This window comes from Harpia harpyja, chromosome 7, assembly GCF_026419915.1.
Source record: "Harpia harpyja isolate bHarHar1 chromosome 7, bHarHar1 primary haplotype, whole genome shotgun sequence".
Classification (NCBI taxonomy): domain Eukaryota; kingdom Metazoa; phylum Chordata; class Aves; order Accipitriformes; family Accipitridae; genus Harpia; species Harpia harpyja.
In genome coordinates, this window is record NC_068946.1 from 18785667 (window position 1) to 18801406 (window position 15740).

General features: G+C 43.8%; 1 protein-coding gene across 1 annotated transcript in view; it reads right to left on the reverse strand.

The window, feature by feature from the left end:
* Window positions 1–15740, reverse strand: part of CPS1 (carbamoyl-phosphate synthase 1) — a 107317-nt gene that overhangs the window by 60554 nt on the left and 31023 nt on the right. Inside the window, exons 14-19 of the mRNA XM_052793356.1 lie at window positions 7531–7720; window positions 6785–6942; window positions 5917–6045; window positions 2336–2480; window positions 1730–1940; window positions 445–643 (exon numbers count right to left, since the gene is read on the reverse strand). Of these exons, the coding sequence (XP_052649316.1) occupies window positions 445–643; window positions 1730–1940; window positions 2336–2480; window positions 5917–6045; window positions 6785–6942; window positions 7531–7720 (1032 nt within the window). The remainder of the gene's footprint in view (window positions 1–444; window positions 644–1729; window positions 1941–2335; window positions 2481–5916; window positions 6046–6784; window positions 6943–7530; window positions 7721–15740) is intronic.

The window sequence follows — 15740 nt, forward strand, 5'->3', positions numbered from 1 at the left end:
GGCTGAGGTTTGGCATATGGTTTTAACAGAGAGGACAGATAACTATGGGAACAACTGAGAGCTGTGGCTCATCGGCATCACTGAAAATCTTAACAGACTACAACTCTTGAAGTTATACTCTAATTAACCACCACTACAGAACCCCAAACAAAAAATAACTGAGAGTCCTGTAGTAAGTGTTAGGAACAAAGTCAACCTCAGGTGATCCAAAGTGGTTTCTTCCCTTAGGAGTCAAACCATTTATGAATCCACACTGTGATATCCAAGATTACACAGTCCTAACTCATTTCAATTAACTGTAGTACTAGATAAAAATAATTTGAGCTGAATAAATATCTTCAAAAGCCATTAGGTCCCTGAAGATAGATTCTGAGGGTTTCCAAGAAAGAGAAATGACTTTCCCAAGTGGTGGAATGGAAGGGAAGGAGACGGTCTTGCACTCACCTCTCCCACGCTCTTCATGGAGCTTCCAATCCGATTGGACATACGCTGAAAACGGTCCAAATCCCAGCGGGGTATCTTGGTAACAACATAATCCAGGCTGGGCTCAAAGTAGGCAGAGGTTTTTCCTGTCACCACGTTCTTGATTTCTGGCAAGGGGATCCCCAAGGCAATTTTGGCAGCAATGAATGCTAATGGGTATCTGCCATAGAGGAGAAGTAGAGAATAGTAGAGTGGGAAGTACTTTGCTTTTGCTAATCCCAGGAGTGGATCAAATTAAACAGATGTGAGGTGATTTTCCCTCCTCAACACAGCGGAAGGTTACCATGCTCAAGCACAGCAGGGCCTGTCCAGCTTCCTACCTTAACACATTGTAGAGCTACCTACCTAGATCTGGAACTTGCTTTATTACCTGCAAAGCCACCATTTTCAGTATGTCACACCCACAGTGAGACCACATAAACAGGTGTGTTTTGCTGCAAGTCTGTCATCCAAAAAGAAAACAATCAAACACCCACTGTCCAACATCATGGCTTATCTCCAGTCTGCTATGGCACTTCAACAACCACAAGAGTTGTTGAGAACTGCAAATTAGAGATTAATTTTTGCCTCTCAACAGCATCTGCAAAGTGCAATTAAGCAGCCAATTTTTAAACAGCCTGCTCTGACCATCCTTATCTTGATTCGTTTATGATTAGCCAACAAAGCAAAGGCAGCTAGCAATACCATTTGCATCAATCTGACAGACAGCTCACTAATAACTGTGTCCTCTGTGTCCCAGAGATGATTTGCAGCCAACATATGGGTACAGTGGATATGCTTTGTAAGGACAGCCATTAGGCTCCCCCACACACACCTCCTGGGAGTTTTTCCATTTGTAGTAACAGCATCAGCAGGCTGGTATGGACCTGGAGGGCTCACTAACCCCTTCCTCCACCTCCCAGCAGGACTGACTCTCCAAGGGTCAATCCTAGCAGATGCTGACAAGAACTGTTCTTAGAAGCTTCCCATGCAGAAATCTTTGCCTTACTGACCTGACCACTCCAGAGTTCTCCGTAACAGCCAATTTCAGTCTTCCTTGCCGCAAATTAAGCCTGCACCTCCTTGTCTTAACTGCATGGAGAGCAGATGCAGGAACTCTTCTACCTTGCAGCTGTCGCTTACATATTTAAATAATACACTGATGCAAGTCCCTTATCATAATTCTCTCTTTCTGTTCTTCTCCCCTCAGTTTTTGTTTATTCATTTGTTTGTTCTGTAGTATTGGGGGGTTTTAAAATAATCTTACCCTGTCGCCTTGGAGGCCAAAGCTGAACTTCTCGAGAGCCTGGCATTAACTTCAATGATGTAGTACTCCAGGGAAGTTGGATGCAGAGCAAACTGGATATTACACTCTCCCACAATACCCAAATGTCGGACAACTTTGATGGCACGATCCCTCAGCATCTGAAATTCCTCATTAGTGAGTGTCTGGCTTGGAGCCACTACAACAGAATCTCCTGTTTGTCACAAGGTAGCAGAGAAGGAAAATGAGAAGCAGCTCAGCGGCAGTGAATTCTAGCCACACAGGTCACTTTCTTTGCTAACCCATTGTTACTAATGAAGTTACCACAGACATTCAAACCTGTGGATGCACAGTTGATGAAAAGCACAGAGAGTTAGAAGCCCAGACTTGGAGAGGCCAGGCAATCTTACAGAAAACAGAACCATAGGGGTAGGTTTAGCCTAATAATATCTGTTTCACACCCTAGCTGGCTGTGTCCAAGACCTGAAGAGTATTTCTAGAGCCCACTTCATCAATCACAAAACAATGTCAATAACAGCAGGCAGAAGGGCACTGCATAAAAAAAGTTAACAAGCCATTTCCAGTGAACCACCCTGTGCCCAAGCCTACCTGTGTGGACTCCCATAGCATCAATGTTTTCCATATTGCAGACAGCAATACAGTTATCAGCAGCATCTCTCACAACTTCATACTCTATCTCCTTCCAGCCAACAACTGACTTTTCCACCAGAATTTGGTTAGTCATTGCAAATGCCTGGGAATATGTTAGGGAAAATGAACAGTAAAAAAGAAAACCTTATTAGAACATGTTCCATATTTAAGATTTCTGTGGCTTATCTCCAGAAATCCCAGACCAACACGAAAATTGAAAGATGAAGATAAGTGAAGTTCATAGCACCAATGACAAGCACTTTATATTTCTCTTTAAAAAAAAAATAAAATTGCATTAGCTTCATTTGAAAGGCACAGAAAATATTTATGTGATGTGATGGGGAAAAAAGGCAGGGCATGTGAGCTTGCAATGGCATATAAATAACAAATAGGAATATAAAAACATCTAAGGCTTCAATCATGCAACAGACACATGCTTTTGTTTGTGTATGTGGGCAGCCCCATGGACTTCAATAGGAGAACTCTGCAGAAAGCTAAATGACTAAGTGATGGGGAGTGTGGATGCCAGCAAACACTATGTAATTAATAGCACTAATAATGCTGCTTATCATTGGCATACTAACCAGAAGTAAGACTCATGATTTATCTTTAAACTAATCTTGAAAGCACTCCTCAGCACAAGAGACAAAAATGAAAAATATAGTTTGTTGGTAAATGAGCATGATCTAAGTGAATAAATGGCCTTAATATTAGCAGATAAAAAACATTAATCAATTCTCGCTTAAAATCCTAGAAAGTAATGGGCACATTATCAATCCATCCCTTAGCAAAGCTTCTTGTTTTAATGCTGCCTATGAATCAGTCTTCAGTCTCGTCCCCTCTGTAGTTAGCTCAAGCTGTTATTCAAATGCCGCCCTTAGCTCAGTTGCCAAACTTGCACAAAAAAAAAAAAAAAAAAAAAGTTTGAGGAGTGGTGCTTCACACCCGGCCTAAACAGGCACTGAATTTGTGATGATGTACCAGGAACACCTAGCCACACTTGTAAAACAATCTATGCTGCTCCTGTGTTACTGTCTATTGTCTTCTCTCACTCAAAATGAGGAGACTCAGGAGACATGAACTCAAGGCCAGATTACTTGAACTAGCTGTGCTATTAAACATCCATAGGTATTCAGTTATCTGAATTATATACAATTCAGAGTCCAGCGTCTGAAAATCCAGTTCACAGAATTACTACAGATGATCTTTGTAACTGAAAGGAACAGAGTTTATGCTGGGCTGTGGAAATGAGCATCCAAAGCTGAGCTAATTCAACAAGACCCAAATTGTTTTTCACTGTAAATTTTGAAATATTGATACCAAACTGGGAGATGCTGTTGACTCTCTTGAGGGACAGGAGGCTTTGGAGAGGGATCTAGATTGACTGGAGCATTGGGCTATGGTTAATGGGATGAAATTTAACAAGTCAAAATGCTGGATTCTGCACCTAGGACAGAGTAATGCCAGGCACAAGCATAAATTGGGAGAGGAGTGGCTGGAGAGCAGCCCTGCAGAAAGGGATCTGGGGGTGCTGGTCGACAGCAAGCTCAATATGAGTCAGCAGTGTGCCCTGGCAGCCAAGAGGGCAAACCACATCCTGGGGTGCATCAAACACAGCATAACCAGCCGGTCAAACGAGGTGATTATTCCGCTGTATTCAGCGTTGGTGCGGCCTCACCTTGAGTACTGTGTGCACTTCTGGGCCCCACAATTTAAGAAGGATGTGAAGGTCCTTGAATGCATCCAGAGGAGGCAACAAAGCTGGTGAAAGGGCTGGAAGGAATGTCCTGTGAGGAGTGGCTAAGGACTTCGGGCTTGTCTCGTGTAAAGAAAAGGAGGCTGAGGGGCGACCTCATTGCTCTCTGCAGCTTCCTGAGGAGGGGAAGTGGAGAGGGAGGTGCTGATCGCTTCTCCCTGGTATACAGTGATAGGACGCGTGGGAATGGTTCAAAGCTGCACCAGGGGAGGTTTAGACTGGACATTAGGAAGCATTTCTTTACTGAGAGGGTGGTCAAACACTGGAACAGCCTTCCTAGAGAGGTGGTCAATGCCCCAAGCTTGTCAGTGTTTAAGAGGCATTTGGACAATGCCCTTAATACCATGCTTTAACTTTTGGTCAGCCCTGAATTGCTCAGGCAGTTGGACTAGATGATCATTGTAGGTCCCTTCCAACTGAAATAGTCTATTCTATTCTACTCCATCCAAAATGCTCTTTTAGTATAATTTTTGAGAAAATTAAAACATTTACTTAGAAAGTAAAACAGAATCAGACTTTTGGTACACAAAAAGGAAAGTTTCAGAAACATGAAAAATTTACCAAAAATATGAACTGCCCCACTCCTAAAATCTTAGAGATAATACAATGTTTATAAAGAGCAGCTGTTTTACAGATTGCAAAGAAAAATGAAGATGTTCAAAACCACTTTTTTAAAAAAAACCACCAAGAAATGCTGATCAAAACTGGGGTTTCCTACTGAAGAATATTTTGATATAAACCTTTCAGACAGCTGCACTCCCAGGGTTTCTGGGTGAATTTCTGCTTTCTCTAAACACAGACCATGTGTGAGCTTGGGCAAGCGAAGTGTTTCCAACCTCAGCCATCAATCCGTAAGGTGGGGTTACTGCACTCACTGCCTCCCTGCCTCCTCCTGCATCTGTCAATCCTGTCCACCGAGTCTCTCTGCAACTGACACTGCCTGAGCAGATGTTTGTTCAGCACTAAGTACACAAGACCCAAAGTCTGTTTGCATGACAGTAGTGTGGAGGAATACACAAATGTCATTTTCACATCCAGCTCTTACTGGCATCAGCAGTATTTCTTTCTGGAGATACGTGAAAGATTAAGGGGTTCAGCAAATCAGGAAAAGACAAAACCAAGAATTTTAGAGACCAACTGATAGAGATGTATTTCCTAAAATTCTGCATTTTTCCAAGGAAAAAAGCTTTTGTTTTGTTTTCCCCAATTATCTGTTTATTTTTCACAGCAAATTTATAAAAAAAAATCCCAGATTTCCTACAGAAAAAGAGCTGTCTCTTCATAGCCAGAGACAGCTGGTGGATGTCAAATTATGAAGTGTCATCCTATTAAATCTCTACATGAGCCTTTGACCTAGCAAAAATACCCTCTTTAGACAGAAACACAGCAGAGGCCCAAGCCTCCCAGCTCTTCTGTCCCTGATACTACATTATCCCTCAGCTTTTTGAATGTTTCAACTTCCCTGACATCTTTCATGTACCATTTACTCCTGAAAGTAGGTGAGTATAGTCCACTATGTTTCTTTTCAGGCCAAAATTGCTGAAACACTTGCTAAAATTATGACTTGTTTCTCATTAATTTAACAGATCTGTCATTTAACCATTTTCATTACCCAAGTCAGCAGGAATTATGAAAAGATGGCATTAGAAGGAATCAGGATAACATTTTACAGATAAGATGAAAGGTAGGGTATGTACAATTCCAGTGTCTGTGACTATCAGAAGAATATCTAAGAAAATCAGATGTTCGGTTGTATTCCCAGAGCTTGCAATTGCAGACGTACCTTCGTACCAAGGTCCAGCAAACTTTCCTTATCAGGACATATGCCTGACCCCAGACCACCAAGGGCATAAGCAGAACGTATCATGACTGGGTAGCTAATCTTTTCAGCTGCCTTCAGAGCATCTTCAATCTTAAAGGAGAGGGGAATACATTTCAGAGAGATGATAACAATTAAGATTAATAAAGTCTTCAACTTTGGTTACACGGTTAACTGGAAATCCCATCAGTAAGACACTAAGCTGCCTGAAGATAAAATGAAAAGAATAAAAATTGGCTTCGTAACATTGCTTTTTTCTGCCAAAGAGCAGAAAACTGGAACATAGACTCGAGGAGGTGACTTCTGTCCTTAGTTATGTGTGGACTTCCTTGCTGACTTTCCACGGACAACATCCTTATTTGGTCTGTCTTCAGAGACTTTAGCATGAAATAACCCGTCCAACAGACATCTTGGTTTAAGACCTGTTTGATTTCCTCCAAACTCAAACAGGCCTTCCCACTGAACCAATTTTTCGTTTTCATACTCAGGTCCTCAAGAAGGATTTCAGTACTGATGATTTTGAGGACTTGAAATCCTAAGAGCCACTGATGTTATATATTTTTGTGCTGCAGCACAGAAGTCACCCCAACCTAATTTACTTTTCTTGACAACGGGTAAATTAGCTTAGGCTTTCCAAGTGCTTAATTGCATTTTCACTCATTTTAAATCATGGTGAACCAGCATCAATCACAGTGGAGTGCTAATGAAAGCATACAAACTACAGTATCCACAGTTGTATTCAGTTTCACTCAACAAAACTAGAAAAATTTTTTTTAATAACTTGAATGGGCAACAGTAATAGTAATCACATCTTCAAAATTATCTGATTTACCGATTCCACTGCAAAGCTAGGAGCAATCTTTTCATTTAGCTCAGTCAGTTTATCGGAAAAAAGCTTTCTATCTTCTGTAGCCATGATGGATTCAACTGATGTACCTAGGACCTTCACACCATACTCCTGCAGGACTCCTTGCTTGAAGAGTTCCACTCCTGCAGAGTAAACAAAGCCGCAGTTTTGAGGACTGATGGTAGATGAAGAAGAAAGTATTCAAAACATAATCTGACTAGCTGACAACTTGTCTGGCCTCATCAACAGCTAATTTCATTATTCTTTGTCAGTATTAGAACTCAGAACCACAACATGAAAGTTTCTGTCCTCAAATCTATTAAACCTGGAATATTAGTAAAGTTACTACTTGGCCATCATCTGCAACACAAAACAAAGCAGTGCTGTTGGATACTGTTGCAAGAAGCTAAATGAAGCTAACTTTTCCTTTTGATCTCTGCCTCAAGGTGGTCTGGATATCCCCAATCTAACTATGATAACTAAGACTTAAGCTGAAAAGCAGGATATATGAATTACTTTTAAGTATCAACACCAGCAATTAGATTCTATGTTCACAGCTTAGCAATTACTCACTCCCCATGGTCAGTATCTCTACCTGTATCCCTTAGTAACCTGGGCAATGTATCAGGCACATGGATCTTGCATGTCTGCACAAATAAAGCCCACTGAACACATGGTAAAAACCATGAGTTTGCCTGCAAGGAGTGCCAAGGCTCCTGTATCGTACTCACCACAGTTGAGAGCAGTCTGGCCACCCATGCCCAGAATTAATCCATCGGGACGCTCTGCCTTGATGACCTCTATGACAAACTGTGGAGTGATGGGGAGGAAGTAGACAGCATCAGCCTGCTTTAAGCCAGTCTCATTGGTCTGCACTGAAGCAATATTGGGATTCATAAGGACAATTTTCACATTTTCTTCCTGAAAAATGAAAATCTGCATTAAAACTAGGCATATGTGGAAAAAGAGCTAACAGCAGCAGCAGCAAGGAGAGATGGGGTTCAACAAGCTATTTACCAACAGCAGAATTTAAAAAGCCTGGTTCCTTATGTACTCTCCCATAAGGGATTTCTGCTATCTTGTACCAGGCTGAGCTAACGCCAGTTCTTTGCTTTCATGCCTCTGCCTGTCTGTGAATCTTGAGGGAATGGAGATTTCTGCCTGATTCAGAAATTTGCTTGATATTGTTTAACACGTTTAGGAGTTACATAGGAGAGACAGGAACAAACTCCAGCATAACCATGTCCGTCTTCTGTTGGAAGTCAGACTAAAAGTGACAAAGCAAAAAAAAATTTAATCAAAACCCAATCTTTTCTTGAGAAGCAGTAGGTCTTTCATCATGGGTATCCAGATAGTTCTCAGATTTTCGTACAGACTAGTAACAGTACAAGAATACATTTTTTGCTTTGACTTTCCATAAAGATACTTTAATTTTCCTGGTGTTATCCCTTCAAAAATCTTGTCCCATAACCTTTGTATTTGATATTGCACATACTAAAAGACAAACTCTGCCTCTATATGCAAGACAAAGGTGAGCCAAAACTTCGCACTGTTTTTTCTCTGTCATGGATGAGAAATTGAGATAGAGCGATAATAATGTTTATCTGTTTCCTGATATACCAATGGGAGTTTTGCCACTCTTTTGGCTACAGACAGAAATTCACTACAGTTTGCTCATTAATAGAAAAGTCTGAGTCAGAGCTGGGCAGATCAACTCTCCTCACTCTTGAAATACTAGCGCGTAATGAGGAAGACAACCAAGTTTTGCTAATAATGATGAGACCAGAATGTGGCCAAGCTTAAAAAAACCCATGTCAACCACAAGCAGATAAAGAACAATGTACCACTGCCTTGTTGAAAAGGTGGACTGGGAAGTGCAAAGGCTGTGGCCTCGTTTTTACAGGAACCCATTCTAATCTCCATCAACTTTTTGTAAGGCAATAAACTTCAACAAACAAACAAACCATTTGCAAACAATGCTAATTACAGATGCGAAATACATTTTAAGAGAAAGATTTGCTATATGGAAGTGCAGAGGTTAAGAAACAATGACAAATCTCATTAAAAACAGGAACTGTGATGATATTACAAAAACAGTAAAAAGAAATAGGAAGAAGGCTGGTAGACTAAGTCAGCCATCCCTCGAGCAAATGCTATGGAATTGTTGCTGGGACCAGTACAGAAATTGCTATTTTTCCCCAGTTCACAATAAGCATGAAAATGCCATAGGGTTTTTCTGTGTTTGTCTAAAATTTGTGATTGCTTGACCAATTGGTTTGGGGGAATAAATATATAGCTCCCCTGGAGCAGTGGGATTCTCCCTCGGAGCTCTGATTGCTCAGTTCAGGTATTGGATAACATTTCTTCTCCTTCCTTTTATAACTTAAAATACTGCCTTAAAGACTGGCTGTAAATTTCTGCTGACCTTTTTTCCCCATGAAAAGTTAGATTTTTTTCACTGAAGCACACTTTCCTTGGAAATGTGTGGAACAGGGAAGGGAAATGAGATAAAATCCTTATGGAAAAAATTTCAGATTTAGACAAATGACTCCAAACTGGATTGTTTTCATGGTGGTGCTCAGAGAAAAGGGTAGATCTCTGACCAAAACATTCTTTTCTAATAAATGTCTTCAGAAATTCATAGCTACAATTCTGTTGTAATGAATGGGGGAGGGAGAGGTATATCACTTTCCAACAAGCTGGAGTATCTGTACATATTAGCCCTTTATTTCCTACTCATCTGGGGCAAGGTGTGTTAAGGACCAGCTAGCAATGATGAGGAAGATAATTCATGAGAGAATTAATGTTCACTGTGCTAAGAGGGGCACATTTTACTGATATCACATCCTCTGACCCAATTGTTCGGGATTTTGCATTTTAACCCACCTCCTGTTTGCCCTTGCAACCCTTTCCTTCAGTTTCTGCCTTTTAATTTTTTATAAGCACATAGCACTCTGCACTGTGGCCACCCATCCTGATTGGATATCTTTGTAACAACTTAATTAAAACAGTGAATTAATAATATTCCAGGAGGGCTTCATTCCTCTTTTTGTGTAACATCCACCTGTATTCAGACCAGTTGGCAGAATCCTCACAGCAAGTAAACCAGAAGGTTTTTTAGGTGACCACAAACCAGGCTCTGTTGTTCACGGATCCTTCCAGGCCTTGTTCTTCAGAGGATGTTCCTACCTTTGATGAACATTCTTGCAAATACAAATTCACTGACTGGGGAAGTCCCAGCTCCACAGAATTCTACTCTTTAAAAGAGGCACCCATTTAACTGTATAGGACTGAATATTAACAACAGCACCTTCTTATAAGGAATTGGTATCCAACAGACAAAGAAGAACAGCAGTACTTAGCAGAACGAATCAGAACACTCAGCAGTGAGAATCAATGTTGAGTATTCATAACAAAAAAAAAAAAAAAAGAAAAAAAAAAGAGAAGTCTAAGCGGAAAGAAATCTCTCTTGTCTCCCGTTAATTGTCGCTGTTCTCTCTGAACTACACTCTGCAGCTTTCCCCTGGCAGCCACTGACCAACCGCCTTCTCTCTCGCATGCAACTGCAAATCACTCTGCAAGAGGCAGGGTCAGGAAGTGCAAGCACTGCCGTTGGAATGGCTGATTAGCCTGCAGATCAGAGCAGCTGGCTGGTGGCCACAGGAAGGGAAAGGGCACTGTGGGAAGTCAAGCTAGGGAGATTTATCATTAAAAAACCCACTTTCTTCCACAAACTGGAGCTGAGTTTGAAGGACAGAGGAGGAAGAAAAGGGAGAGAGATACCTCCTTTCCAACTCAGGTCATTATCTGCACTCACCAACTCTGGGATCCTCCACTCTTAACTTGTTCTTGTTTTCTTGATGACGTGGCCAGTTTGAACTAGTAGCCAGCAATAGCAATGTAGGACACAAAAAAAGCATGTACAATACAAGATGTGTTGTAACACTGGGACCAACCCAGAGCAGCCCCAGATTATATTTAAGATTACTGTAATTGATTTTTTCCTTCCTTGACTCCAGGGTCAGCACAGGAATAGAATGGGCCTCGTGTAAGAACAGCCTCAGAGCTGCTCACAATCATCTGAAGGCAGCTGCTACATCTGCTCTCAATCTGTCCGACAGAACTCTTCGAGCTCTCCTCCTTCTTCACATGAGGTTTGACGTGAACTAGGGGGCCTAGGTAACTGTTACATTACCAGTAATAACCCCATCACAGGAATACTGGTATCCTTCTACACCACCTCCTAGCATGAGGTTTGATTTGTAGGGAGTGCCTGAGTCTATCACAAATGATGGAGGTCAGCGGGGACACCTCTTGTGTGAGGTGTGACCAGGTGAATGATCTCCTCAGCCTGGTGGTAGAGCTGAAGGAGGAAGTGGAAAGGTTGAGGAGTATCAGGGAGTGTGAGAGGGAGATAGATTGGTGGGCCCACACCCTACCATCCCTGAGGCAGAGGCAGCAGATGGAGGCTCCGCAAGAAGCGGAGGTTCCCCTGCCCTCCTGCCACCGGGCAGGAGGGGACCTAAGAGATGGAGGGGAATGGGTAGAGGTCCCTGCTTGGGGAGGCAGGCGAGTCCGCTCCCGGTCTCCCTCACCTTCCCAATTGCCCCTACACAACAGGTATGGGGCTCTGGAACTTGAGGACCAGGCCAGTGAAGATCAGGGTGTAGATGAAGTCCTATCTAGGGAGGTGCCTAGGCCCAGTCAGGCAGCCCCACGCATTCTCACATCCTCTGAAAAAAGAAAAAGGAGGGTAATTGTCGTAGGCGACTCCCTTCTGAGGGGGACAGAGGGCCCAATATGCAGACCTGACCCATCCCACAGGGAAGTCTGCTGCCTCCCTGGGGCCCGGGTAAAAGACATTACCAGGAAACTCCCTGGTCTGGTTCGGACCTCTGATTATTGCCCATAGCTGGTTGTGCAGGTTGGCAGTGATGAGATTGCAGGGAGAAATCCAAAGGCAATAAAAAGGGATTTCAGGGCACTGGGACGATTAGTAGAAAGATCGGGAGCACAGGTAGTGTTTTCCTCAATCCCTTCAGTGGCAGGGAAATACACTGAAAGGAACAGGAAAACACACCTGGTTAATGCGTGGCTCAGAGGCTGGTGCCGTCGGTGGAATTTTGGGTTTTTTGATCATGGGGAGGTTTACACAGCACCAGGCTTGCTAGCAACAGATGGTGTCCAGCTGTCTCAAAGGGGTAAGAGAATCCTCGCTCATGAGATGGTAGGGCTCATAGCAAGGGCTTTAAACTAGGTTCGAAGAGGGTAAGGGATAAAACTAGGTGCGCCAGAGATGAGCCTGGGGGCAGCATGCCGATGTTGGGGGTGGATTCGATAACCCAGCTCAAATGCACCTATGCCAACGCACGCAGCATGGGCAATAAACAGGAGGAGCTGGAAGCCATTGTGCAGCAGGATAGATATGACTTAGTTGCCATCACGGAAACATGGTGGGATGACTCCCATGACTGGAGTGCTGCAATGGATGGCTACAAGCTCTTCAGAAGGGACAGGCAAGGTAGAAGAGGTGGTGGGGTGGCTCTCCATGTTAGGGAATGTTTTGACTGTTCAGAGCTACACGATTCTGATGACAAGGTGGAGTGCTTATGGGTGAGGATGAGAGGGAAAGACAATAAGACAGATATTGTGCTGGGAGTCTGTTATAGACCGCCCAACCATGTTGAAGAGATGGATGAATCATTCTACAAGCGGCTGGCAGTAGTGTCAGAATCGTGTGCCCTTGTCCTCGTGGGGGACTTTAACTTTCCAGACATCTGCTGGAAATACAACACAGCAGTGAGTAAACAATCTAGGAGGTTCCTGGAGTGTGTGGAAGATAACTTCCTGACACAGCTGGTGGGTGAGCAAACCAGGGGAGGAGCCTTGCTAGATCTGTTGTTTATGAACAGAGAAGGACTGGTGGGAGGTGTGATGGTTGGAGGCCGTCTTGGGCTTAGCGACCGTGAAATGATAGAATTTTCAATTCTTGGTGAGGCAAGGAAGGTGGTCAGCAAAACCACCACTATGGACTTCCGGAGGGCTAACTTTGGCCTCTCCAAGGCACTGGTTGAGAGAGTCCCTTGGGAGATGATCCTGAAGGGCAAAGGGGTCCAGGAGGGATGGACATTCTTTAAGAAGGAAATCTTAATGGCTCAGGACCAGGCTATTCCCATGTGCCGCAAGTCAAACCGCTGAGGAAAATGACTGGCCTGGCTGAATGGGGAGCTTTTGCTAGGACTCAAGAAAAAAGGAGAGTTTATCATCTCTGGAGGAAAGGGTGGGCAACTTGGGAGGAGTACAGGGATCTTGTTAGATCATACAGAGAGAAAATTAGAAAGGCGAAAGCTCAGCTAGAACTAAATCTGGCCACTATAGTAAGGGACAACAAAAAATGTTTTTACAAATATGTTAACAGTAAAAAGAATCCCAAGGAGAATATCTTTCCTCTAATGGATACAGAAGGGAACGTACCAACCAGTGAAGGGGAAAAGGCCAAGGTACTTAATGCCTTCTTTGCCTCAGTCTTTAATAGTGAGTCCAGTTATCCTCAGGGTACTCCACCCCTTGAACTGGAAGGTAAGGATGAAGAGCATAACATACCCCCCTTAATCCAGGAGGAATTAGTTAGTGACCTACTACGCCATCTGGACACTCAGAAATCTATGGGACCTGATGGGATCCATCCAAGAGTACTGAGGGAACTGGCTGAGGTCCTTGCCAAGCCACTCTCTATCATCTGTCAGCGTTCCTGGTCAACAGGGGAGGTCCCAGAGGACTGGAGGCTTGCCAATGTGACTCCCATTTATAAGAAGGGTCAGAGGGAGGATCCGGGGAACTACAGGCCTGTCAGCCTGACCTCGGTACCGGGGAAGATTATGGAACAGTTTGTCTTGAGTGCACTCACATGGCAAGTCCAGGATAAGAAGCGGATCAGGCCCAGTCAGCATGGGTTTACGAAAGGCAGGTCCTGCTTGACCAACCTGATCTCCTTCTATGACCAGGTGACCCGCCTAGTGGATGAGGGAAAGGCTGTCGATGTTATTTTCCTAGACTTCAGCAAGGCCTTTGACACTGTCTCTCATGGCATACTCCTTGAGAAGCTGGCGTCTCGTGGCCTGGATAAGTGTACTCTTCACTGGGTGAAAAACTGGCTGGATGGCCGAGCCCAGAGGGTTGTGGTGAATGGGGTGAAATCCTGCTGGCGGCGGGTCACGAGTGGTGTTCCCCAGGGCTCGGTGTTGGGCCCTGTTCTGTTTAATATCTTTATTGATGATTTGGACGAGGGGATTGAGTGCACCCTCAGCAAGTTTGCAGACAACACCAAGTTGGGAGGCAGGGTCGATCTGCTGGAGGGTAGGGAGGCTCTACAAAGAGATCTGGACAGGCTGGATCGATGGGCTGAGGCCAATCATATGAAGTTCAACAAGGCCAAGTGCTGGGTCCTGCACTTCGGTCACGGCAACCCCATGCAGCGCTACAGGCTTGGGGAAGGGTGGCTGGAAAGCTGCCCGGCAGAGAAAGACCTGGGGGTGCTGGTTGACAGCCAGCTGAATATGAGCCGGCGGTGTGCCCAGGTGGCCAAGAAGGCCAATGGCATCCTAGCCTGTATCTGAAATAGTGTGGCCAGCAGGAGCAGGGAGGTGATTGTTCCCCTGTACTCGGCACTGGTGAGGCCGCACCTCGAGTACCGTGTTCAGTTTTGGGCCCCTCACTACAAGAAAGACATTGAGTTGCTTGAGCGTGTCCAGAGAAGGGCAACCAAGTTGGTGAGGTGCCTGGAGCACAAGTCTTATGAGGAGCGGCTGAGGGAACTGGGGCTGTTTAGTCTAGAAAAGAGGAGGCTGAGGGGAGACCTTATTGCTCTCCACAACTACCTGAAAGGGGGTTGTAGTGAGGTGGGTGTTGGTCTCTTCTGTCAGGTGTCTGGAGATAGGACAAGAGGAAATGGCCTCAAGTTGAGGCAAGGGAGATTTAGGTTAGATATTAGGAAAAATTTGTTTACTGAGAGGGTTGTCAAACTTTGGAATGGGCTGCCCAGGGAAGTGGTTGAGTCACCATCCCTGGAGGTATTAAAAAAGCGAGTGGACAGGGTACTTCAGGACATGGTTTAGTGGGCATGGTTGATGGTTGGACTCGATGATCTTGAAGGTCTTTTCCAACCTAAATGATTCTATGATTCTATGAGCTTTTCCCCTAGCACCCTTTCTAGGTGCTTCGCACTTATACAGCATGAAACAGCCAGAGCGAATTAGACCCCCAAACCCACCATGTGAGTGGACTATGCAGGATGCTTCAAGCAAATATGCACAAGCACCATTTTAAATGCATGCGTTTCTCAGGCACGTACAGAAGTACACATGCGTTTTTGTTTGCTCCAGAATAATACAGCTCTCCAATCTTCAGAAATGGAACATCAGAAACCAGGTAATCAGTTTTCAGGACAAAATTCATGCAAAGGAATGAGTTTTCATTCATTCCTTTCAAGATTATGAATCTATTCTGCAAACAAAACTTGGCATATATGACCTTTAAAAAGTTCACCCCATTTAAAATAAATACCATTTGATAAGGGCTTCAAAATTTTTTGCATAACAGCCTTGACAGCAGCCAACCGTTCAGCTGTTGTTGTTATTTGTCTACCTTGCAGTGTGTTGGCATACCACAAAAGTTTCAGTAATTTCAGCTCAGGTGTAGCTGACCATATTCCTCCTCTTCATTTCCATTCAATTTGACAAGCCTGGAGTGACCAGTCACACATCACAAATAACAAACTGCTTGAAGATTGCCATGGAAATCTCAAGAACATCTCTCTTTAGAAGATAATTTTGAGTGGTTAACTCACATCACTCAACCGACAAATTCTCAAACAAAAAATGGCTAAATTTCCCTACAGTCATTTATTCTCACCAGCTTCCCTGGCCCAGTGATACCACAGTTG